At 38.2% G+C, this 26,877-nt stretch overlaps 1 protein-coding gene across 1 annotated transcript; it reads left to right on the top strand.

Moving 5' to 3' along the window:
• On the top strand, nucleotides 1-25,969 carry STK17A (serine/threonine kinase 17a). The gene is made up of 7 exons (XM_035893178.1): nucleotides 1-5; nucleotides 5,369-5,581; nucleotides 12,800-12,944; nucleotides 19,603-19,729; nucleotides 20,504-20,552; nucleotides 20,684-20,863; nucleotides 21,738-25,969. The coding sequence occupies exons 2-7, from the start codon at nucleotides 5,436-5,438 to the stop codon at nucleotides 22,069-22,071; spliced, it is 981 nt and encodes a 326-aa protein (XP_035749071.1). The 5' UTR covers nucleotides 1-5; nucleotides 5,369-5,435; the 3' UTR covers nucleotides 22,072-25,969.
• Nucleotides 25,970-26,877: the final 908 nt, after the last annotated feature.

Raw genomic sequence — 26,877 nt, 5'->3', positions numbered from 1 at the left:
GGCAGGTTTGTGTGCTCTTTGGCTTCCAGTACAGTCAGTCAACACACGTATGTTGAACTCACCATGGCACCTGGGGCACATAGGAAAACATTGAGGGGGTGTAGTTCTAGCAACGCAGGGAAGGGTGGAACTGGGGCTGCTGGCCCCTGGTGGCATGTTAGAAGTGAGAGCCTTGGGGAAGAAGTATTGCTGAAAGGCCTAGATGAGCCTGGGAGGAACCTGGTCACAGTATGACCAGAGGGACTTGGGTGCAAAGCCGTAGGAAATCAGGCTTCATTAGTTCTGCTCATGCAGGAAAAACTGCTTTGAGAATGCAAAGCTTATGTGCTTCAAAAGGCTGCTGCCTCATTCAGTAGCTGAACAGGCATTTGCAGGTCTATCGAAATACAGCTGGTAAGAAAGCCAGGTTAATTTAGAAAAAACTTGGTTATAGTGTCTACTCTGGAAAGGAAATTGTTTTAAGTTGCTTAAGATGGCAGGAGTTTTAATTAAATTTTGGGCTAGTTTTCATAGCCTTGTTAATTTTACTGTCCTAAAATCAGAATGTTCTCATACAAATCTTCATCTGCGAGATGTTTAAAATCAAATTTACCTCTGATGCATGTTTTAAGGTGCCACTTCTCAGCAACTCGCTCAGACTTAAGTGTTTGCAGGTGGTGCTAGTTTGAGTTAGGTTAATGTGAGGTAGTGTGACCTCAGCAGAGGATGAGACACCAATTGCTTAACTCTTCTTCCCCTAACCATCTGTGCTTAAGCCCTAATTGTACTGTAAAATGGGGAACAATATATTTTGTGTTACTGGACTCTTTAAATAAGCTCTAGGTATAATTGTATTTAGTTGCTTTGCTCTTTTTCCTCAACAGAAAACTCCTAATTGCACACAAAATATTACTAGACTGTTAGTTAATTCTTCAGCTCATTGAGGGAGTATTGCGCTCTTATCTGCTGTAAAACAAGCTATGTACATATTGGAAATATATCAATTGTGTGCAGAAAATAATACTGATGCTAGAGCTGGGTTGGAGGAAGGCATAAGTGAGCGGCCTTGCTTTGTTCTCACTGGAAGGTAACAGTCACCTTAAGTGATTGCTCTAAAATAAGCAATCTTCTGCTAGCGAAAAGGTATGCAACGCATACAGGTACTGTATGTCAAGTGCAATTCAGTTGGTGCTCCTCATTCCCAGTTTTTCATTAAAGCAGACAAGCTCATTCTCTGCCCAGAGCTAAGAATAACAAGTATTTTAATCATCTGAGGAGAATGAACAGAATAATTTGTTTCTAACTAGTGACCTGACTGTACTTTCAGGTACAGATAACCCATGTCTTGAATTTTTATTTTTTTCCCCCTACAAACTCTAGCATGACCTTGCTTATTTCTCAGGTAGCTTTCAGTGATGTGCATCTTGGGAGTACATGACACTTGTACAATTTTGTGCATTGGTAAGAATATATATACTATCAGACTTCTGTCCTCAGCTGCTCTCTGCAGTACCACAGCTAGGGTGAAACAGTTGTGGAACTAAGAGAAAGTGGAAAAGAGGTGAAAACAAACAGTTGCGAGTAGTTGGTTCCATCATTTGAGAATCACTTTATGTGAGTAAATTATTCATGAACATCAGAAATGGAATCTCCACACCTTGCTCTTTGGAAATCAGAAGTTGTAGGGGAAAACCCCCACACTTCAGAACAAAATGTTTAATATGACTTATGTAATAAATTGCATATAGTTTTGTGGATCTCAAAAGTTTTCTGAACTTTATAAAATGTCTTCACAGGAATTGCTGTTATTCCTACATTTGTTACAGGGAGAGGGTTTTATAGGTCACTTTAAAAATAATTATTAAAGTAAGATTAGTTCTCTGTTCTTCTGAGCCTGTGACAACCAAAATTAACTGGTGTGACATAAATGTTCCTGCTTATCTGATTTGACATTTGATTTGTGATTTGAGGCTTTTGCTTTAAGCCATAATGTATGCCAGAAGAAACAATGCTAATTCTGTTGGCAATCTGAAAAGATGACATTGAGCTTCTTCTTAATCAGATATGATTTATCTTAAATCATAATTCTTGAATGAGACTCTTGTGAGGACTTCTAGTTTTCTATTCATGTCTCCCTTCAAAGCATTTTTGTTTGTGGTTGAATGATTGGTAGTCCGTTCTTAACTTTGGAAATGCACATTAAGTATTTCCTCTCAAAATTTTTCTTCCTTCAATGCGGTGTTCTCACTGCTAGCTCTTTTCAATACAGCTGAACTAGCAATGCTCTGATCTAACATTATTTTCACTATTTAATAGATTTTCTTCTAAGGAGCTCTGAAAAGCGGGATCTTAAGAAAAGCAAAGGTGAAGTGTATGCAATGTGTACTTTATGGGAAAGCTTGTTTATAGCTGTCTCATCTAGTATTCTATCTCTATCAAAAAGAAATTCTTTACAAATTTATCTTTTGGCTTAACCATGCAGTGGATGGTATCTTTGGGTCTTAGCTCTGAAATTGTCACAGGCGTGAATCTAGATTGCTGCACAGTAATTAGTTCTATTGGCTTTAAACATCAGGTTTGTCAAGTTTGATCTTTTTGGGGATTGTATTCAGAAAAGATGAGTTCTACAGACTGTAGTTATAATAGCACTAATTATAGGTATAACCATAAAGAGTCTGGGCAGGATCCTTGGTCTTATACGACTAAGAACTGGTATTCGTCAGCCGGCCAAACTCCCGTGTAACCTGTCCTTTCAATTACGTCACCTATCAGGCTTCTGGCCAGCTCAGCTACATGGGACATGCGTGGCCACACACGGTGGTGGCTCTTGCTGTTTCTTGCTGCCCTTGTGAATGCTGTTTTATTTCCATAGTGACTAATGTGCCATGAATTGGCAACGTTGGTACTCATTAGGCTAATTAACTTGCTTCCAGATAGATTTTGTATGTAATGCAAAACAACGCTGTGCTGCTTGAAAGCTGTATTATGGAGATTCCAAACTTTTATAAACTACTTTCTCTAGGTCCTTCACCAGTGCTAGAATTAAAAGTTTTTGACTCTGCGCTAAGGCAACATTCAACCGGAAGGAAACTGTGCATTCAGAGACTATTTAAGAAAAATAGAGAAGGCTGAACCCAGGGCTCTAGGTTTTTGGTATAAAGGCTTAGTGTCTACCAGGTATTAAAATAACTTGCTTATTAAAGGGTTTATCTGTCAGTCTTTCAATTTATTTTTATCTGTTGGTTTTTTTCTCAGCATAGTCGCTAGTTTTTTTTTTCCCTGTACTATTTTTTGGTTTGGTGCTAAAAATTTCAGCAAGGATTTTAACACTTCATAAATGCATAGCTTTATATTGTACAGAAATCATATAGATGCTTGTCCTCATTTGGAATAACGTAAAATCCTTTTCACTGGCTATATAAGGAAGGTTGCTCTTGGTTGTGGTTAGGATTGCAATACTGTTGGGAAGTTTATACTTGTAGCTGCAACACTAATGTCACAAACTTCCTAGAAATCTGCCTAAAAGAAACACTGTCCTTGCAATATTTTGGGGATCAGGAGCATCGTTGGCACATTCCTACGTTTTGTGATGAGCTGTCTCTACTATACACATTTGTTACTTCTTCCAACGTGTTTTTTGATAGATGTATACCAGGCACCTAGCCAGTTATTAGGCTTTATTTGAGGCTTCGGGTGTCTGTTCCTCCTGTGGTGTTCTGTGGTAACTCTATAGCGATTAATGCATTTTATAGTGAAATTTGGACCACAACTTCCTAGTGCTACAAAATCCTATAATACTGTTTTCATGCATTTGCAAAGCAACGTTTGTCTTAACATGTATATTGGTTAAGAACTTTCTCCAAAAAAATTGCATTCAAGACATGGAAAGCATTTTCTTACTGTTGGTTTGCCGTCACAGCCATCTGGGCTGTGCTCTTGATCTAGTCTTAATACCTCTTGTGCTGTAGATAATGTGTGCTTATGCAAAATATTATTCCTAGAGGAATAACTGTGGCCATATCAGTGGTTAGAAGTCAGATTATTTTAGTGAGATTGCCTAGCAAATTCCCACTTTGTGGGTGCTCATTTGACTTAATTCATTTAGTCTAGTTAATTTTGAAACAAATGCCTATTAAAAGCAAGCTGACCACAACTTCTTTTAGCAGTTATATTTCATGGAATTGTAAGTCTGCCAGTAGGTTAGGAGCTGTGAGGGTGAAAACTTTGACATGAGCTGAATTAGTTAATTCTGTGAACTTCAGCTTGGAGGTAGGAGAGTCAAAACCCATGTAATTGTGTTCCGAACCAGATGAGGACTCCTGTGATTTTGGTTTCAGCAACCCTACAATAAGTAAGGAAACAAAATAAAGATCTCCAAGCTGTTCCTGCAGCTTTATAAAAAACGCCTGTATGGTAAGAACTAAAAAAAGATTGCTGTACTTCAAAGTATGAGAATTCATCATTGCATTAGATGACAGATATTAATTAATGGAACTTTTCAGTCTAAAAATCTGTACTGTATGAATGGAACAGAGTGGAGCAGGTGGTGTGGGACTCTGTTGCAAGGAAGTTTAGAGCAGACACTTTGGTCCAAAATGCTGTGGGGGAAGTCTTCTGATGTAAGCACTGCAGTGGGGTTTTAGCTAGCCTGCTGGCCTGGTGTGACTCATCAGTTGTGTGTTTTGTCAGAAATGACGTTCGTTAACGTGGGTAGAGCACTATGCCCAGTTCTGCTTAGTGTGTGTTTGTATTCACACTATCATTGTTGCAAAACTTTTGTTAGCTTTACATTGGCCAAGCTCCTTAATTTTTTTTTTTAAATGATCCATGTTCCTCACTTATACAGTGAGACTAAGAATAAGGGATTTCTGAGAACGGTTAAACAATCAAAAATCTCTGGCTGTTACCATTTGAGACGTTATGGTGAACATACAAAGCACCATCTTTGAAAACGCAGAGCGGAGTCTGGGTATTGCATGGCAAACAGAGCACAATTTTGAGCTGTTATTCCATAAGAGTGCTGGTTGCTGCTGCCTTGAATATGGTGGGTTACTTTAGAAAACAATAGCTGAGCAATTACTTTATGCTTTCTGTGACTACATTACAATAACCTAAATTGCCTGTTTGTACACTTCGGGTTCTGCCAGCTTTTTTAATGAAAGGTCTGAGGGTATCTTAATCTTGCAAACTAGCACAGTTTGTTTATCCTGTATTTTTGAAATTCATGTTCCTTGAATTGATAAGTTTAAGTCCTTTTTTTTTAATGGAGGTTAAATTACATTCTGGTTTGTGACGTTCCTAACTTAAGTATAGGGATTATCACTCAGCAAGGCATCTTTCTAAGATCTAAGAGACTTAGTTTTAACTTAAAATTCTTCTTTCATTTCAGAGGAAAATTTGCAGTGGTGAAGAAGTGCATCCAGAAAGACACTGAAAGAGAGTTTGCAGCAAAATTCATGAGAAAAAGAAGAAAGGGCCAAGACTGTCGGATGGAAATTATTCACGAAATTGCAGTCCTTGAGCTGGCACAATGCAACCTTTGGGTCATTAACTTGCATGAAGTTTATGAAACTGCAACAGAGATTATTTTAGTCCTGGAATAGTAAGTTCTGATAATGATTCCTGAATAACCTTCTGTAGTATTTGCTTAAAACCAGTAATGTAAAAACACGGTGTGTCAATATGAGTAATGTGAAAAGATTTTATTGCTTGCCTGTTACACTTGCTTGAGTTCAGAAAGGATTGCTAAGAAATGTGCAGTCTTATGTGGAGATTATAATAACTTCTTCCAATTATGTAGTGTCTTCTTTCAAAGCTGAACTATAATTTATGTAGTTAAAAAAAACTTTATTGAAATATGAACCGTGTACACTCCCTACTTGTGAAAGAGGAAGAAGAAAAAAGGAAAGAGTACCTGTTCAAAAACTGAAGTTTTATTTCCTTAACAGTGACAAAGATGGGGTGAAATAGGTGGGGGTTTTTTTACCAGTTATGAAAAAGGTATTGAAAGCAAGGTCATTGTTGAAAAGAAACTATCAAAAACCCCTATGATCTACAGTAAAAAGCTCTCTAAATCATTATCTTTTGGGGGAAGAAAAAGACTAGGAGGGTTCAGACCTAGAATAGTTTCTTTCAAGTGACATTTAACTTGTAACTCTCCATTTGTCTGTGTGGTTTTTTTCCTCCCTTGGTTTGTCCAGATGGGAGTTTCTGCAGCTGTTGTGACTGTTCATCTAATACCCCAGTGGCTTAGATATTTGACATCTAGGTTCCAAGAGGCAGCCAAATGTTTGTTGCTATTGAACTCTGTTAAGATCCTTTCCAAGCTCTATGGATTTTCAATAATTAGGAGAAGAACAGTGAGGCTCGATAGTTCAGAAGTAACTTAACCTGTCTGCTAAGATAAATCTAGTTTGTGCAGTTCTTCCTTGGTAACAAAAATGAAAGGTTAGAAATCTTGTGTCCCAATTTGATCTTGTTTAGAAGTCAAAAGCAACTGTCTCTTTAAAGTTCAGTGAAATGGAATGAGACAGTGTCTGCCAAGGCAAACTTCCTTCTAGAATACATTTTTTTCAACTTCTTCGTGACCTTATGGAATTCATGATTTATGAAATATTCAAGTATCTGTTACAATGCGACGGTGTGACAGAGCTCCTAGAGTTTTAACTGCTGTTATTGAAGACTCATAAATACATGCTTTAAACAATAGCAGCACAGATCTAACTAGAATACAGTTTAAACTTCTGGATCCCATATATATATGGGATATAACATGAGTGATAAAATCGAAAGCTTGATATGAGCAATGGGTTTTGTGATAATTTTAATGCAAGATTGCTGGTTTTCTTTTAGAACTCAGTTCCGTAACAATTGCAAAACATTTTTAATCCAAAGTATTAGCTCGGTTGTTCAGTAGTCACCAGGTTGTTCAGCAATTAGCAACATTATTGTTTTTATATGCATCAGTCATACCTTGTTTCAGATAAATAGCTGTGTATTAGAGTTGTAAATTACAAAAACAGTCTTTCCCTGACTTCAGCAAATATGTCTGGATGCTTCTTTAATGTCAGCATGTTCCAGAGACATGTTGCAACAAAACAGGTATGAATGTTAGTAAATTTCTGACATTCTGTATGCAGAGGATAAAAGAACCTATCTAGGCTGCAAGCTTCTCTAGGGCATTTCAGTTTCTATTAAGCTTAATGGTCTGTGTGGCTGATCTTCATCTTGGGAAGGAGAAAAACATACTTAATTGTTGGCTGCTAACTTTATCTGCTAAGGTTTTAAAGTTTCTTGTCCTGATTTTGAATCTGTCAAAAGGTGGGGGGACAATTAGTACTTTGCTTTCATGAAGAGAAATACTAACGTTACATGGAGGGCTCTCTTTCAAGCAGTATCAATTTTTGACAGAAAACAAAATTGCCCACTAACTGTTATTAAATATTAAGTTCTGAACAATGGGAAGCAATGAGGCATTACGGTGTTGGCTTCAGCTGTAGAATAGCAGATTGGTGGCTGTCTGCATCCACCCTGACAACAGTCTCTGACTTCTTTTTGTTGGCACAAGTCTTCAAACAGAAGATTTAAGTAGGAGTGGAAGGGGTAAGTCTGAAGGGGTAGCATATAAGGCCTGGAATTCATCTGTAGGTCAGTTGTCTTTCTATATATCAGTGAAAATGGAATGAATGAAAAAGAAAACTGGACTTTTACTGTAAAAGGTAGAGATACAGTCTGGAAAACCTGACACATCAGATATCAAATTTGCTTTTTTTCCTTTTTTATAACTTTTGGGCTCAATATTTGTATGCAACCTACTTGCTTTTTCCAATTTCCTTTGAAGGAGTGCAGCAACAGAGCATGTGATGCTTAAGAACTGGTGTTTTTAAGTGTTCATCACCATACGTTTACACATCTATGGAAGAGATAGGTAATATTAGTGGGTTATTAGTGGGTCAGATAAAGAAACCTGTATGCATAACTTGAAAATCTAAGATGTTTTTCAGTATTTTTCTGTGAAGAGCTTCTGAACTGAGTAATTACCTGCCAGGGTATTGTGTAGATATAGTAGACTTCTGTTATGCTTACTTGAAAAAAAGAAAAAAGTTGTCTTTATCGCCTTGAAGACATGGTCAGAGTTTATTTGATATGATGGATGAAGTGCTTTTTTCACTTATAGTTACTTGGAGCTGGATAATGTTACTATTTGTATTGTCTTGGACACTACTTAGTGTCCTACTTTTACTGCAGGTGTGATGACTGGTTGAAGTAGGAGTCTGCTGGCAGGAAACGATTCGTTTGGCATGGGATTTGGTGGATAGAACTTAAAGCAAAACCACTGTAATCAGAATTAACTGTGCTGCTCCAGTGTTTGCATCTTGTCTATTAGAGCAATTAACGAAGTTGTTCTAGATGGCAGTCTCAAATCAAGACTGGACCTCTGCAAAATGTTTTAGGGGAAAACTTACCAAATGGTGTTAGTTACCTTTTGTTTGTGTTTCATTCAGTTGTTGGGCTGCCTGATCAGAAAGGTTAAGGCAAAAAAAGATGCATTTGTCTGAGAACCAAGAAATTTAAAAGAACAGTATCTACAACTTAATGCACTCTTCCCATATGTCCTCTCATCAGATACAGATTTACAGTTTTCTCAGTCTTTGGGGACATTGTTATGTTATTGTAGCCTTGCACTGGAAAAAATCTCAGCAAATGCACGTGCTTATGATCTAATGGTATGCCTAGCTAAGGAAAAGGGGGTACAACTGTCAGCAGTAGTGAATGTGAACTTTTGCTGGTGATACAACCACCTTGGTGTGATCTTCTTGTAATAGAAGCTCTGCATACAGAAAGCAGATGAGTTTCCATTTATCTTCCAAAGATAACCCTTTCAAGAAAGGCTTTCGACCGAGCGTAAGATTCAGGAAGTAAATTTGTACCCCTTACAGACTGTATAGGGTTTCACTCAGCATTTGAAATTAAGTGTATTCTACGAACTTGTTACCTACATACCTGTACTCTGAGGATTTGTACTTCTGAGTCTTTCAGAAGACTATCTTAAGATCTGATCCGTTAAAGCTGGGGGACTGTTTAATTTTTTTTCAGATGCTCTGAAATAGATTTGCTCAATCTCTTTCTAACGATATGCTAAAGGACTGTGGTAGTATATTGTAAGTGCACTCGAAGGAAGTAGGATGCTGAATTCTGTACAGTGCACTGTTAAGATGTGTTTGAAGGAAGATAAGCCATCCCCACTGAATTTAAAGTCAATATAATTGTAACTAAAATTAATGCTCCAGACTTTCAACTGACTTTTAGGTCATTTATGCTGATAAGCAGTAATAAAATGTTAGCATGCTTTTCATTGCTGAAGAGTAGTTGGATTTAACTTGAAACTATGCAGAAGTTAATAGCACAACAGTACTTTCATAAACAAATTAAAATAGCTAAAGAATTCTGGTTGCCATAGCTTTTAAGTTTGGAAAGAATTAATGTGTGTCACGTTTTTGGTACAGCTAACAAAAGGGGAGTATGTACTAGCAAAATAATGCATTCTGAGTAACACTGGATTTCAAAACATTGTGCTCTTAAATATTTTCTTATCCCTTTTTTTCAAGTTAAGATGGCTTGTTTTCCTAAAGACTTTCTTGTCCTAAGGACAATTCTTTGCTTTTATCCCTAGGAACATTTTCTGTGGAGGTGGGTGGGGGTGCCGAGTTGCTTGCAAAGTTATTTCATAATGACCATTAGAAAAGCTACAGCTTAATGGAAGATGCATTCTTAGAGGAAAAATGGGTAAATGGTATAAACTCCAGAGAACTCCTGGTCTGTATGTATACAGAAATAATAGCAATGACATGCCCGTAATAATTTCCTAGCAGGTATTTTAATCCCTTCTGTGTTTTGACTTTTTTTTTTTTTTCCCCTCTGAACTCTGGGGAATACAAAATAACTGAGTTGAAAGTATTGTTAAGGAGCTTGGCAAAATTTGGCATAGATGTGTGGGAGAATCGTTTTGGAGTTCATTTTAACATTGTACTTCCAACCACTTGTGACTGGGTTGGCTCAGAGCTAGCTGACTGTTTTGCTTAAGGGAATCAATTAAGCTCACTCCCCAGCAACAATACATGAAATAGTCTTGCAGTACAGATTTCCCCGTGTTCTTGTAAAGGGTTGCTAGTTACTTGTTTGAATGTGGTAATTTTTTGGATAGAATGAATTATCTGGAAAAAGTTGTTCTATCTGCATCCCAAATAGCAGAGTTGATCAAAATGAAACGTTGCATGTGAAAACACCTTTCCATGTGAAACTTTCTTGTAAAATTAAGTATATTTGTCTATGGTAGCTGAGAATGGCTGTTTCACAAGTCATGAAGTGCATGTGTATGTGTAAGGGCTGTATTTGCTTGTCTCACTCCTAGAAATGCTGATGAACCTAGGCATCTTCAAGTACTGGGAGGTACTTAACTTTTTTTTTTTAAGGTTTTCTTGATCGAGGGCTTTCTCCTCTTGTATGGTAGTGCTGTCTCTTGATTTCAGTGATGGGACGTTGTGTGCTTCAACTTCTATTGCCTCAACTTTTAACATGTTTAATTCAAAGTTGCCTAAGTGTAGTATTAAAATTCTAGGTGGCTTATGTTTGAGCTTGGTGCCTACTTCAGTGTTAATTTGTTTATTAGTGTGATTTAATTGTAGCAGATGCCTATCAAATAGGCATATAGAAAACAAGTCTTTATAAGGCCCCCCCTTTGCTGATTTTTTTTTTTTTTTTTTTAGCTGAGTCTATTAAATATGAATTTTGATCCCTGGTTGACAAAAGCAGTTTTAGGGTACAAATCCTATTTCATATAGAATTAAATAGTGCAAGTACTGTTTTGCTGATTTTAAGTGGCAGAGATATACCAGAAAAATCCCAGGGTTGTTGCTGTAATCATGTTAGTAATTCATCATGTTAGAAATTTTGGTAGTAGATCTTATCACTGTATGTGCAATATAATTTACTACTACAAGGAATTAAATCATTTTCCCAAGTAACATATTATGGCATTCTTAAAGTAAAAAGTTTAATTTATTGATTACAGTAGATGTTTTTCTATCCCTATCTTGAAGATCCAATTGATAATTTGTTTTAAAATATTAGAATACACTATCCAGTGTCAATTTTTTAAATGTCATTAGTACCTGAATCCTGCTCAAAGCTGGAATATTACTAACTTGTTCCTGGAATTAAGTAGAAATGTGCTGAAGAGAGACGTGGTAGTGTCAGGCATACGCAATTTTTCTAGTGGAGTTATATTAATACTCCTTCAAAAACTCATTTTATTCTTGAGTTCTATCAGAGTTCTATCATCTTTGATACACGATGAAGAAAAATAATTATTTAATGGACTTTTCTTTTTTAAAAGAAAATGTTAGTTTAATAATTCAAATTCTGCTTCTGTACCAGTATGCCAGCATATAGAACAGAAATACAAAACTCTTCAGAAAAAGTTAAGACGTAACCCTCTTTTAAATTCTTTTTGCTTGTAAGACAATTTATAGGGAGAATTTTAAATAACAGCAATGCAAATATCTGGGAAGGCAAAAAGTTTTGATAAGCCATGAGGCATTTTAAGGTGCTAGGACTAGCAGCAAAGTTAGTATTGACAAAATGAAAAACTGAGTATTAGTGTTCTTTTTCTGGGGGTACATAATCCAAATGCACCGCTTTTGTAGGACTCTCATTCACTGTTAGATACTTGTTGCATATGCCTCTCTGTCTTCTGGATTGCCTAGGTATTATAATTTATTAGAAAAGAGCAAACGAAGGCAGAATAGATGGCTATGCATCAATAAAGATTAGCGCTTGTGCAAAGTCAGGTTTGGCATGTCACAGTTTGGGGTAACTGGAGAAGATACTGTCCTCAGGGGGTTCACCATCTCTCATGAAGGGATGATAATAGAATTTCATGCAGAGCAAAGTGTGTATGCGTTGATTTAATTTATATGACGCTAAGTAGTAATTGAACAATCCATATGCAAAATGTAGCCATCTAATGTTCTTATGCCTATTCTTGTTTTAAAATGGAGCCTCTGCTCTGCTTATTTCACTTCTGAGGCTACATGGTTATGTTGTAAAACAATTTAATTTTCTAGAGTCACTGCTATACAGAGATGATACTGCATGCAGCTTCAGAGTACTTTGAAAATGTTCATTCCTCTGTAGTTATTATATTTTTTTGTTACTTTGTTATTTATTTAAACATTTATAAACATAAGATAAGCAAGCTGAGAGCTAAAATTTTCAGAAGTATTTTTAGATGAAAGTCACTGAGGATCTTAATGCATCCCTGTATGCCAGAGACTTCATAAACAGTTAAATTATAAACTTTACATTTAGTGATTTGAATATGTGCAAAGTGTTTAGAGGAGGATTGGGGGTGGAGCTGCTTTGCTTTGTGTTTACAAAGGCCTACCTTGGCCAAACTTCTGTGTAGTTTCATAGGAATGGCAAAAGGCACATCTTTTACAGTAAAACATTGCCCTTAAACAAATGTGGCATTCGCCTTAAAGCCTAGTCGGTAGTGGCTCCAAAATAGTCCCCAAAATGTCTGTAGTATTCATATTCTCTAACCTAAATGGCTAAGATCTTTGCTTCCCTCCAAGGCTGCCATACTGCAGAGAAGTTTTCCTAGGCTGTAAAAGCTTGCCCCATGTTTGATAACTGAAAATATCACTCTTGGATGTTAACAACTGCTGATCTTGCTTATGCTAAATAAAATAGTGTGAGTAGAACAAAATGGGTGCTTTAACTTAGTCTTTGAAATACTAAAATTCATATTGTTCCATAGCGCTGCTGGAGGTGAAATCTTTGACCAGTGTGTGGCTGAAAGAGAAGAAGCCTTCAAAGAAAAAGATGTTAAACGACTTATGAAGCAGATCTTAGAAGGAGTTTCATTCTTGCACAGAAACAATGTGGTTCATCTTGACTTAAAGGTAAGATTCTTGCTGTATTTTTCTCATTAATTTCTTACCTGCTGACTTCCTTACTGGTCATATGCCGTACTAATGCTAATTTGTAATCAACACAATTTCTATCTAGTTATTCCTTGAACGATAAAATTCAACCTTTGGGATGCAGTGGGCACCAGGGTTGTGAACCTTTTGGGGAGTTCCTATGATTATGTCAAATATAAACTTCACTTGATTAAGTGAGATGTAATTAATTCAAAAGTGGATTTGTGTTGCACCTGAGTACTTTGGGTAAGACCTGACTCATTTTTTTTAAGTGCAGTAAAACTGTGTGGGTATTATATGGCCATTGAAAAATCAGTTTGTTTTGTATTGACTTGAGTTTTAATGAGGCAGAAGGAGGGCAGAGACACTGGTTAGTATAAAGCGTAATGTTTCAGAATTAAGTGTTCATGCAGGACTGGTAAACAGTATGTTAATGTGTTAAATATATTTATAACACTTCAATATTTTTTAAATTACTGTAAAACTTAATTTAAATGTTTGTCATTCACTGCCAAACAGCTGGCCGACAACCTATTGGTATATCAAGTATCATCATTTACTGGAGTAAATATTTTTTTCTTACTGAAAAAATAGTTTTGGCCCAAATCAAGAGAAAAGTACAGTTGCCATCATAGAAAATCCAGAGTATTGCTTATGGTTAAGAAGGGAGTTGTAACAGGGATCCAGAAAGCTATCATCTCCCATTGGCAGCAAGCTGCAATTAATTTTCTTTAGCTTCCATCCATACACTGGTATGGAAGATGCAATTTTATCTCATTTTGAGGTTGAACTACTTTTTATACTGCCTTGCTTAGCAATAATGAAGTATCTTGCAGTCAAATTTTTGAATTCTTTTTTTACATGCCCAATTCCCATATTTACTAAGTATGTAACAAGCTGCTACATGTTTCTTCTGTTCTGCTGCTGAGAACCTTACTTACACTCAATTGCATTTTGGCAGTAGTACAAAGCTACCAGTAGATTCCAGTATCAAGCTGTACATACTTAATCTATAACCTAGCACATAATGCACTGTTCGTCAGCTAAAGCAGATGATGAGTAATATTTGCACACAAATATCTCACCTGCCTGGTTTTCCAACCATTTATTCAAATTATCTCTGGAATACTTTAAAACTTTCTGTAGCCCATTGATTTAGTCGTATACATAGAATATTAATAATTGCACTAAAACAATTAATGGAAGACTTTTAGCAAGTGGTGTAAGTGTTCAAAAGGACTACAAATGAGCAGTTAGAATTCCTTGAAGTTCCAGTATGCTTACACAAGATGCTTGACTATGGTTGGCCAAAAAATATTTACGTTTAATTTCCTTGAAGCAAAGTGTGTAAAAATTAAAACATGTCTTTTGTGGGCAGTGTGTACAGTAACTGCATGCTTGTAGTTAAAGCTGTGGTGTTCCCAAGCACTATCAGCTTTGTGCTTTATTTGACTACAGTACTTCGCTGAATGGCAAAAATAGACTGGGGTGTTGATTACAGCTTCCAGACAGGTAGCTTTTTCAAAGTTCAGAAAAAGTTTACTTAAAAACTCTTTCCAACTTGTCAGAAACTTGCGTTATAAACTCAAGCATCTCCAGTTCTCAATGAAAGATCCAGCATTGCTTTGCTGCCTTGTAAAACTTAATTAGCAGAGTAAATTGTTTAGTGTTTGAGTTTAATATGTTTATACGTTACTGCAGTGTGCAATGTGTTTCTGAAAAGTGGATCTTAATAGGAGTTCTAATTGCAGTGTGATTACTTTCATGATATATGAGACTTGGTCTTTTGCAAAATAAGGTTTAGGGAAGCCTTCAGAATACTGGCAAATGAGGATGATGGAAACTGTAGGATTAAAAACCATGACTTGTGAGACTTTAAAAAAAGGTTCATTTTTAAAGAAAACTCAAAAATTGAAGTTGGGTGCTGGCTTTAGCTGCATGTTTATTAACACACTGGCCTCAAACAATCTTCTGTTGTATTGCATGGTTCGTGCTGCTTTACCAAGTGCCTACAGCACTATGGAATTTACTAAATACTTAGGTTTGTGGGGTGACATTGGGAAGACTTTTGTGAAGTGTGCTGCTGGCAAGCAAGGTGTTTGCCAACATCAGAAAGTTTACAAATACTTGCTAAAATGCTTTCCTTGTGGTGTTAGTTTCACATTTGGGTGTCTAAAGGTTTCCCTTTCATTTGTCTGGTACAACTACCTTTGGAAAGGTCGATCCAATTTTCCTGTGCTGCACCTTCAAAAAATTCAGTCTCTATGCCTAAAGAATTTAGGTCAAAATGGTTATCTGTATGTGACTGTCAGCTGCTTATAGGTTTGTGTTATAAATTTAATCAGCCAGATCTATGACACTGACAGCCAGCTTGCTTTAGCTTCTCTCTGCCCCCTTAATAGGTGCAAGATTTTTCCTAAGAGACTAAACACAGCAGAAAAAAATGGGGTATTCTGATGTGGCATAGCAGGGTTGCCATCTGATCATTTGTTTCCAGAAGCATGGTTCTCCTGAAAGATGGTTGAAAAATGACTTTGGTTTTAATACCAAAATCCAATCATGTAGTCCAGTTTTGACTTGGAGAAAGAGCAAATATAATGCTACTGAATGCAAATTAAGTATCACTTGGCAGTATTGTGTTAATGCTATTTAATTTGCAGGGTGTGCATAGATTGTAGTCAGGAGTCTTTCATCTCCTCTTAATGGTGCATAAAGCTGCAGAGTAAGGGAAGACTCCTTTGTGTTTTCATTTGCTATTTGACTTGATCTTGAACTGGTGTTTGGTAAAAACTTAAAGTAGTTGGGAATGGAAGAGAATTTAAAAAGGCGTAGGGGTTGAGGAAGGGCTAACTGCCTCTGGTAAAAAGCGGAGATAGCTAAAGAGCCTTACATAGCCCTGGGGTCTGGGAGAATGCCTGCCCCTCTCTCCTACAGTGTATATTACTCTGGTTATCCAACGGACGACTTTTCCCTTCCTTCTGTATTGTTTTCAAGATGTCATATACAGCAAGGACAACTAGCAAAAATCATTATTTGAAATTGTTTTGGGTATCATTTTACACCAATATTCAGAAAGCAAACTAATGCAGTTACAAAAGAAATGGCCTGTTGCAAGAACACTACCAATGAATTTTCTCAACTGAGTTTTCCAGGTGGATTGAGGCAGAATGTTTATTACACAGAAGTCTAGTATCCCTTGTTTAAATGAACACCCAGGAAACTAAGAAAAGAGTTTAAAATTAAAATAGCAATTTTTCAAGGCAAAAGAACAGTTTAATGTGGCATTCAAACCTTTATAGCAATTAGAGCAAAGCTGTTTATTAATAGGCAGGTACAGACTATCCAGGTTCTACAGAACCTATTTTGATTATAGCCTTATTTCTTAATTTGAGACTTGCATTGCTTATTGTGGGGAATAAGGTGTGATGCGTGTCTAATATGTGTACTCTTTTAGTGGCTGCTGCATTTTTTCCACTTGTACACATGGACCAAAAAAACCCAACACTCAAACAAATTCTGCCTTAACATTTCAATTGCTTAAATATAGGGGAGTCCTTTAACTTCTTTTAGGGCAAACTGATCAGCCTGCTTTAGTATCTTCACACACAATGTAGCTGGGGTATCCCAGCTAGGCTGTTTTTCCTGTTTCTGCTCATTATTCCTTGGATATGTCCTGTCTTGTCTTCTAGGGATCTAATTTTTTTACAGTATCATAAAATTAGACACCTAAATTAATATTGTGGGTTAAGGTGAGGCATTGATTAGTTTAAAAACATGATCTTTATTATGCATCCTTAGTCATACTCTTCTTGAAACCAGCTAAAGATACAAGAAATTTATTAGGGCCAAAGGTTCATAGAAACTTCTGGAATAATGGCAAATTTGCCCTATATACAGATTTTTATAGTCAGTTTACAAGATTCCAAAACCTGCTGGCAATGTAGGGTTGAATGGTATCCCACTTCACTGAGTACGCTTATTACAAACTATTTGTGTGATTTGCAGAATAAGTTTCTAGGTGAGAACAGATCTTTGTATATATTGCCTTACCTTAGACTTTGCACTGTGTATAGCTCCAAGAAAGCAATGCTCTTTTTATGTGACAGTAGTTTAGTCCAATTTCAGTGAAAAACGTAAGACTGGTGAATGCTTGCGTTGACAAATGATGCTTTTCACTGCTATTACTCTAACGTGATGATACAGGTATAACCAACATCTCAGATTCCTAAAGCCCAAGCTTCTGACTGCTGACAGCATGGCTGGAAAAATACAACTGGTTTTTTTGCTTTTAGAATCTTTCCAAAGGTACCCGATTCTGGCCATGCTAACGTGACACTGGGCTAGACTCGTGTGGCCACATCATGTGGCTTCTGTGCACATACCAATCTTGCAGTAAAGTACATCCATTCAGATTGACCATTTAGGCAGGGATTTTTTTCTTTCTATGTTTTTGTTCAGTGCACAACATAAGAGGATCTATAATTGGAACCTTTAAGCCTGACTGCAGTAGAGGGGGGGGGAGGTTTTTAAATGTTGCCATTTGGTGGTTTTCATTAGGCATTTCATTATTGCTTGATGGTAAGAGCGAAAGGCCCTTTTTGGAACGGCTACCAGGAGAGCCTCGGGCCTGCATCTTTCTTGCCCTTGTGGACTTTAGGCAAACCTAGGTGTATTACTGCAGTGGAAAAACAAAAGAGAATCACCTTTAGGGATGTGGGAAAATTATCTTCCTTTTCTTAAAGCTTTAGAGTAATTGTGTCAAGCTGAAAACTATGGTAAGTTCAAAGCTAGGGCTTCTTTAAGTATCTATGATCATGTTTAGACTATCACTTCACTTGAACCCTGTAATGATTCCTTAACAGAAGAGAAGGACTGATACGTCATGAATTGATTTAGATTTATGACTCAATTTGTGCTGTAGACAGGTTTTTTTCTGCATAGGTGTGTTTTGAATAATCAGTGTTTTTTTAAAAAAGACTTCTGCAACTACATTATCTCCTAAAATATTATAACACAGGGATTAAGGGTTTCACAAAACATTTCCATTAAAAACTCTTCCTTGTTTAAACACAGAGGGCAAATGCTTTTCTCATGCTTTCTATTTGCCTCTTCAGAAAGTAACTAAATTTCTCACTGGGAAGAACATCTGAGAGGCTAATTAGGGAGGCATGGTCAGCATTTTTGGATGTTTGCTTTTCTAATACAAATACAGAATAACAAATGTGAACTATAAAGCATATGGTAATGTGCAGCTCTAAAAGCCTTTGTACAGCCACCAGATCTCAGTTTGTAAGCAAAAAAAAAAAAAAATAGCTGTTCTTAATACATAGATTTACAAACAGAAATTGCATTGACAACATCATGGAGTTCGTTTGAAATACCATGGTTTGACTTTGCAGGAATGAAAGAACTTGACTATCTTTAGGACTTGCAAGAACAACTGGCCCAAGGTTTTTAAAGTGTTCTTGCACAGGTTTATGTCTGTGTCCAAAAGTGAGGCTGTTTGTGTGAAAGCATGCCGTGATGGACTAGGGGATCAGGAGAGAATGGCTTAGTGATTAGGGAAAAAGTATAAATGTCGGTGTTAATGCAGTTGGATTATCAGTTGGTGGTTGCTTCTATGTTCTCACTCTTTTGCCCTCCTCCCTTTTCAATCGCCCAAATGCAAGATGATCGAGGTTCTCAATAAACAAAGGCTTCTTTACTTCCATAGAACTTGGGCTCACCAGAGGCATATGAATGTAGTGTCAGCTGGCAGTGTTATCATTCAGAGAAGTTAATGTTAAACCCAGTGTCATCATTGGCCTGGGGACAGGGAGGGTCACACCTTTTTTTTTTTTTTTTTTTTTTTGGCAAAGATGTGCTTCAGTTACAAAAAAAAAAAAAAATCTCTTAAGGCCTGTTGTCTAAAGTTATTTTTCAGTCAAAAAAAATGAGCTAGCATTCAAAGTAGATGGCAAGGAACTTCTTAATGACCACAAAGTTGCTTTGAAGGATGACAGCCAAGATCTAGTGACGTCAGAGCAAACAAGTTTATCCAAAGGTGATGCTCTTAAAAACCTGTTTTTCAGGCTGCTGTATTTTTTTTTAAACTGTTCAGTTAGTATTCTGTAATACAATTGTTTGTACTTTGAACAAGATTGAGGTCGGTTGCAAAAGACTTTCTTTAAACAGGTGTAGTCAAAATAGTTTTATGTGTTCAGGTCTTTTAAAATGATTGGGTGTTTTTGGACACCCTTCAAGAGGAGGTATTTTGTACCATCTCTTGGAAGGAAGCAAGGAGGAAAGGGGAGTTAAAAAGGTGCTATGAAGGACTAAAGGTATGAATGTGAAGGTATTTATATGCTGTTGTTAAATGATAGCTACTGGCATGTCTTTTGTATGTGTTCTGAGCTAATAAAGGTAGAAGTTTTATTTTCAATTATAAACACAAAATCCTGCCACTCCCTTTAGCCTGCATGTCTCTTCAAGTTCACCTGGGGGTGGGGGGGGATGACCACAAATGTATAAATGATCCTGGTATCGTGCTTGTTATGGAATGCATTATTGCTACTCATAATCTAAAATAATTATGCAATATGGTGTCATAGACATTAGAACTGGGTGATCCTGAAAGTCTCCTCCTTTTGTTTTTCAGCCCCAAAATATCCTACTAACCAGTAAGTCTCCTCTGGGAGACATTAAGATAGTAGATTTTGGCCTTTCCAGAATAATGAAGAGCAGTGAGGAACTAAGGGAAATTATGGGAACTCCAGAATATGTAGGTAAGTTGTTACTGTATGAGTGATGTGGCCCTGAGGATGGGCACTCCACTCACTTTGACTGGCAAGGGTTTACAGCTCTCTGGCTCCTGTACTTCCTCAGGAACTGCCCGAGCTTTGGGTGAGCAAAAAGAGAAACCGCCTCAGTTTGGTGAATGCCAGGCTGGCTGTGTAGTTACTGTGTTGAAAGACCAGGTTGTTACTTGGACGTGGTACTGCTGTAAAAGCTAGAACTGGTAAGCTTTGCCAGTCTAATCAGTGATAAACGTGTGCTTGTGTTGAAGATGAGTACGTGCTTTAGATGATTCTTACCAGCGGTGATAACAAGTATTACTTGGATTCGAAGTTCAGAATTACATATGCAGTCTGAATAGAATATTGTAGCTTGCGGAGTTTGTATCCATTTCATGTTTTTTAAAAGCAAATCATTTCAGGCCTTGAAAATGTACTTGGAAATATCTTTATGGGTATGGGCTGGAATACGGAATGTTGGATATTTCTCATTTTTCTGTAAGAAATTTCTGCACAGCTTCCTTAATTGGGACTGGCTGGCTTCTGAAGATGACAATAAAAGCAAAACAATTTGTTTTACTTAAAACCAATGAATGATAGTAATCACTTAAATAACTTGGATAGAAATATCTCTATTTCAAAAGACTGCTATGCTTCAAATAGCATGTATTAATTTTTACTACATGCTCGTTATTACACTATATGGCTACAATATAATGTCTACGTGTGACAAAAAATAGAACTTGTTTTTTTTCTCCTGAATAGCTCCTGAAATTCTGAGTTATGACCCAATCAGTACAGCAACCGACATGTGGTAAGTTGAACAAATTAATGGTCATCATAACTTACTTTACTGACAATGTTTGGGTTTTTTTAAGAGTAACAAAACAAAAAACTAAAAACCTGCTTTTTCTTTTTTTTTTTTTTTTTTTACTTTTAATTTAGGAGCATTGGAGTACTGGCATATGTTATGCTAACAGGGATATCACCCTTCTTAGGGGATGATAAGCAAGAAACATTCTTAAATATATCTCAGATGAATGTAAGTTACTCTGGAGAAGACTTTGACCTCATATCAGAGTCTGCTGTGGATTTCATCAAAACTCTGCTGGTTAAGAAACCAGAGTAAGTAAAATACACAATTGTACATGCTAATATGTCTCACTGGATTTGTTATAAACATAGCAAGTGCTGGAGTTTACCCTTTTAAAGTATAAGGGAACTTTGATTATTTACATGCCATTACTTTTTCATATGTATATGAAAAGAGAAGTCCCCCATTTCCTTCCAAACTTGCATGTTCTGAATGTGTCCAAGTGTTAGTAATTAAAAATCAAATTAATTTCAGAAAACTCTGTCTGGATTGCAGCGTGCAGTACAGTGTACTGACTTTCTCTGCAGGTCTGCTGATGTCTTTTAAATGAACTGAGCTTTGAGTCTTTTATTCCCGATGAGCGGGTAGAGCACCTTACTCTTTTCTGGTTCATATTAGTATGCTTTTCTCAAGGGGCAGCAAATTGGAAATTCCAGGTCTCAAAATGAAAGAGGTGTTTTCTGTGGAACTTCACCAGTTCTTCCCAGGGCATGTCAACTATTGAAATTGCCTACTGCTTGTCTGTGGGAATACTTTCATAGAATCGTTTAGGTTGGAAAAGACCTTAAAGATCATCAAGTCCAACCGTACATTTAAGAATGTAAGGATTGGATCATTTTCCTATATAAGAAAAATCTGTATAAATTTTGAAAGTTGCTTGGCAACATGGGAGTGTAAACTGTGATATTTAAGGACCTATGAACTCCTTTATTTTACATGTTAGCAGATCACCTCCTTGGGCTGCTGTTGGTCAGGGTTTTTTTTTGTAAGGTAGCTGCTATCAGTGCTTTAACTTCTGTCAGTCTGTCTTTAATACAGTCATACCCTTGGAATAATTTCTGTAGATGTCTTCTGCAATTTTAAATTCATTTGGACATTTATTTTAACACTTTCCTTCCTCTGCAGGGACCGGGCAACTGCTGAAGAATGTCTTCAACATCCGTGGTTAGAACAAAGCGATAATCCTGCTTGCAGGGCCTGGAATAAGAGTGCAGGAGGGGAGACCAGTGATGTCACCCAGAAAGATGCAGATTCTGCCTCTGAAAAATCAGTAGATGCTGAGAAGACTGAAGAGGAAGAATCAATAGTGACAGAAGAACTAATTGTAGTGGCTTCATATACACTGGGACAATGTAGGCAGTCAGAAAAAGAAAAAGTAACTGAGCAGAAAGCCATTTCCAAACGATTTAAATTTGAGGAACCATTACTGCAAGAAATACCAGGAGAATTCATTTACTGAACTGTTGTGGAGCTTCATAGCTATGACTGGAAGGCAGTGTTTTCTACTAAACAAAAATATCCTAGCCAAGTGAATTTCTGATATGCAATAAATGCTCTAGATAAAAGTAAATGTTGATAAATGGCATCCAAGGAAAATGTGCCAAGCTTTTAATTTCATGGAACAGATAAGATTTCAAGTGGCTGACAAGAATTTAACAAAGATAAAAAGCTTATTTTTATTTGTAATTTTTATTTCTGGTTTTTTTTTTGTTGCTTAATAGCAGAGTTTTTGTTAATTGTTCCAGTGTTCTGGAGAAGTTGACACTGAAAGTGTTTCAGTGACAGATGTCAAGAGGAGTATTTTTAGGATATGTTTTGGCATTTAATGCAAGTGTATAATGCTGAGTTTTCCTCTAACACCTTTTAGCACTCCTGACTTCAGTGGAACTATCTACTGATCTGAAAACTGTATGAGAGGGGAATTCGCTCAACTGGTTTGACCTACAGATTTCGGTTATACTGTGTATATATTTCTTGGTTTACATCAAGTCAAAGACGCAGGCTCATCTGGCATAGAGCCAGTCAGCTGCCCCTCTCTGGGAAGAGATGCACATGTCCCACAGGTAAAGAAATCTGTATCGGGGAACGATTCCAGATCACAGTGGTGATGCCTCTTTATTTGGGAGCACAGTAGAGTCCCGCTCCTGAGGGTGAACAATTTGCTGAAGTCGGTCACTCTTGAGGGCCAGCAGAGATCTCTCCCGTCCCCTCACGTGTTGGGCGAGGTGCGCTAATAGAATCCAGCTCCATGTGACTGAGCAGTGTTGGGGGGTGGAAAAAAAAACAAACAGAGGGTCTGATGTAGCTCTGCTGAAGTTACCAAAGTTCTCTCCACTGACTGCGCTGGGTTAGATCAGACAGCTTGTCCAACTAATGATAAGTCAGCCCTCGATTCCACCTCCCCTAGAACCCAGCTGGGGTTTTACTGGGAGCATGAGGTCACTGCTGCCTTCTTTCTGTTCCGCTAACTGCTGCTTTAAGGAAGAAAGAAGCATCCGTAGGCTAAATTGCGTAACCTTCTTCAATATAGCTATCAGATGAGGAAGAAGTTACCGCTTCCTCTGAAACAGTGAAGCACGGCTCTCACCCCGTGCTTCCCAATCACTCTCCCTCAGACATTTGGAAAACCAGCATGTGTATGATGGGGCAGGGGGGGATTAGGGAGCTGTGTGGATGGGTCGTAGCTCTTGGTGGACATAGTCCCTCAGAGGTCAAAGCTGGGACCAACTGGGCATCAAAATTGACGGGTTTTTGCAATGCACGGGTCTGAGGATCTTGGACTGAGTCCTATTTTTCTAAGAAATCTTTCATATTGATGCTGTTCCAAAGTTTAATTTTTATGTCATTGAAGTTTAGTACTATTATATTGCATACTGTTAACTATTCAACTATTTATTTGGTTTTCTTATGCTGTTCCTTTATAATAAACCCTGACAAAAGTTTTCTTGCTATAAAACAATGAATAGAAACTCTTAAGCTAGTTTTTCCTTTTTTCCCCTGTTGCTACAGACTTTCCTAATTACAAATGTACCGAGGATGTTCTTACTCTTTTTAGTGAAGAGGAGTTCAGTGCTCGGTGCTACTGTTACAGCTCCTCCTTCACACAGAAGGTCAATGGCGTATGGATAACACAGGCAGTACCGGGGTGATCCAATCAGCATTGCTGCAAGGGTGGGAGAAAAAGCGCTGGTAAAGAAGAAAACTGAACAGAAAGTAGTGTGGCACACCCAGTGGGGCAATGAACATTTTTCTGTAAGGCCTCATTGCCAGTGGTCATGTTGCCCTCACTTGAGGCCACATCAGAATAATTGCACTAAAATTAAACTGTTCTGTCAGGTTTCTTCCCCTATTGAATTACATATTGAATATTGACATAAGGTAGGGCAACTCCTCACTCCCTGAAGACCTTCATATAACAAAACATCCAATAGTACTCATATAAGTGGGTTTGGATGTGGCTTATGTTGTAATACAGAGATGCCTTTCGTGCTCTGGAGAAACGAGTCATGTGCTGTTTTTTCCCTCCCTTGGACAGCAACCTACAGACCCTGCTGGGAAGCTACCATGCAAGGTTTCCTTGCATTGCTCTGGCTGGCCATTAGTAGAAGTTAAACAAGAATCTCTGAGCCGAGGGAGGAGTTGTGTTATCTGGGCCCTTCTGGAGGTGGATGGTAGCCACATTACTGCGTGTTTGCTGACCCTACCTACGATGCTGATCTGTTCGAGTTTTTGAGCACGGCAGTACTCTTTGCGGGCATTCATTTGCCAGAGACAACTTGTTTGAAGGGAGGACATAAGTTACAAAATTCATTTCTGCAGGATTAAAATTCCTTCCAGATTCCATCGCTGCCACTTTGACTATTTTTTCACATCCATACTTCCTTGCTTTTACAAAGTTGAGCAAAGCACTGAGGTTGAAGCATGTTCACATCCCACCCTTACAAAACAAATTTGCGTAGCTGTAGCTGCACACCTAAATGTGTAACAGCTGATGGCTGCTTAAAGCAAACCATCTGAGGGACCTATGGGCTGTTTCAATTCCTATTTGCAGCCACAGATCCTGTCTCAGATGGGGGTTGGTACTTAAAAGAGTAGATGATGAGCAGCATACACTTTGTCCTATATTTACTGGTTTTAATGTACGATGATGATGCTTAATGTATAAAAGAACTATGTGCTTGTTACAAGGCTGGTTTCTCTTGAATTGGCTGCTTTGAGACTTTTAAGGGGGCTGCACTTCTGTGTCACTTTTTGTGCCTTAAGGTGGCTTTGTACAATGTTTTTTAACATCATTCAGAATTTGTATAAAGTTGTGAATGTTTAATAGTGTAAGTTATAAACAAGGCATCTTAGATTGGCCCTATAATAGGAAAAATTTTCTGTAAGGTTTTACCGCAGGGCTATCAGCCAGTCCCACACCCCCCACACCTACCTCTGTTCTGCTGTGGAGGCTATCGAGGTTAATGGCTTTGAGAGGCTTAGTTCCTAGCGAAGTAACACATTAAGGCTGGGAACAACTCACCAGGCCGTGAAGAAGAGCTGGTTTTCTGCAGCTCCGTGAACAGGGAGGCTGCGCGTGGTTACGCAGCTCTTCTAAACAAGCTCCGTACATCTGAAAGCGCTTGGGATGGGGGCGGTTGCGGGGAAGGAACCGACCCCTTGGGCCTTGTGGGCGCTGCATCTCAGTCCCCTCTCTGCAGGCTGGGCGCCCGCTGGCCGCCTTTGTGATGCTGGGAGCGTGGCTGCTGCTTGCTTGAACGCCAGAGGCCACAAGGGATGGGGGCACAGACGTTCTTAGCATTTGTTGGAGAAGCATTACTGCCGTGGTTCCGGTGCGAGAGACGTGAACTGGACCTGTGGGTGGGGTAGGCCCGGGCCCAGGCCTCCCCTGCAGCTGTTGGAATAAACAGCAAATGTGAAACAGCAAAAACTGAAAGCAAAGCCTTGTCTCCTCCTGTCTTGTTCCCACATTCACCTCTGTAAGCAAGAGGCTATAGATTTTACAGTCATTAAAGTACAAGTTCTACAAAATCTTTTTTTTTTTTTGTCCAAAGTTGAATTTGCTTTGTGATTTGTCTCGTTTCTTACACCTTTCATTTGAGTGTCCCTAAATACAAAAGGGTGAATTCCAGCTTGTGATCCACCAGGTGAATCTTGAGAGCTGTTAGGTAGGAAATGCGAATGAAAAACCAACTGCCTGCTTGCCACTGGTGGTGCTGGAGGGAGGGGGGGGCCTTGTGCCAAGTTATTCCATGGCTGAAGATCTCTCTTGAATGTTCCAGGTGCTGTTCCTGGGAGACAGTTCAACATTTGAATGAAATCGTGCCAGTTCATTGTACTTCTGATGAGGTGTTCACTGTTTCAGGAACTTTATAATAAAGGAAACTTTGTTTTCTGAACAGCTGATGGGTCTTCTCTTCTTCAAGCACTGGGAAACACTTTAAAAAAAATCATAATACTTTTTTTTTTTTTTTTTTTTAAAAAAAAAAAAAAACCTAATCTTTCTTCAAGACAGCATTACCAGTTAGAACCAGAATTCTGAAAGTTGGGCTGGTTTGTCTGGCACAGGATGACCGCGCGATGACTGGGATCAGTACCAGGGCTGAAGTACAGTGCTGCATCACAAACCACTGCAACTTAAATGCTTGCGTGGCTGGTGAGCGTACGCCTCCGCGCTTGGCTTTGGGTACCAGCTAGGAATACATGGCTGGAACTGGGCTGCTGTATGTTCGATGGAGCCTCCTGTTCAAGTGCCCTTGCTTTTCTCCAGGTGCTTCTGTGAAGTTAATTCCCTCAACACCCATGCAGCAGGGTTACTGGTATTTTAGTTTTCTGAATTGCATGTTTGTTCAATTTGTGCAGCCAATATAAAATGCACCGATAATCTTTTCCACTCTAAAGCAGTGTGCTTGCCCTTCGCGCATCTTCACGGTACAGCGCTTACAGGTGTTGAATTAAGCTGTCATTGGGATTAATAAATATAGTCACACTATCCATCTAAATCCTCCTGGTTTTTTCCTTGGTGTATATTAAATTTGGGGCTGTTATTTTAGATGTCGGACAGGTGGGAAATGACCTGCCTGAAAATGTGGGGTTGGAAAGATGGTATTTAAATCCCAATGAATGGTGTGCAATGGGGGACAGCTGTGTATCCGGGACAGGGTGGAGCAGATGCAAACCAGCATTGATCCAGGTTTAACAAATCATGCTGAGAGGTGTGCTCCAAAGCAGTGAAACTTTAATGTCCCCTCTGAGGTGCGCTGCG

The sequence above is a fragment of the Egretta garzetta genome, unplaced genomic scaffold (genome assembly GCF_000687185.1).
Source record: "Egretta garzetta isolate BGI_Z169 unplaced genomic scaffold, ASM68718v1 scaffold244, whole genome shotgun sequence".
NCBI classification, from domain to species: Eukaryota; Metazoa; Chordata; class Aves; order Pelecaniformes; family Ardeidae; genus Egretta; species Egretta garzetta.
Note: the sequence above shows the minus strand (reverse complement) of the source record. Positions and strands in the feature narration are given on the sequence as shown.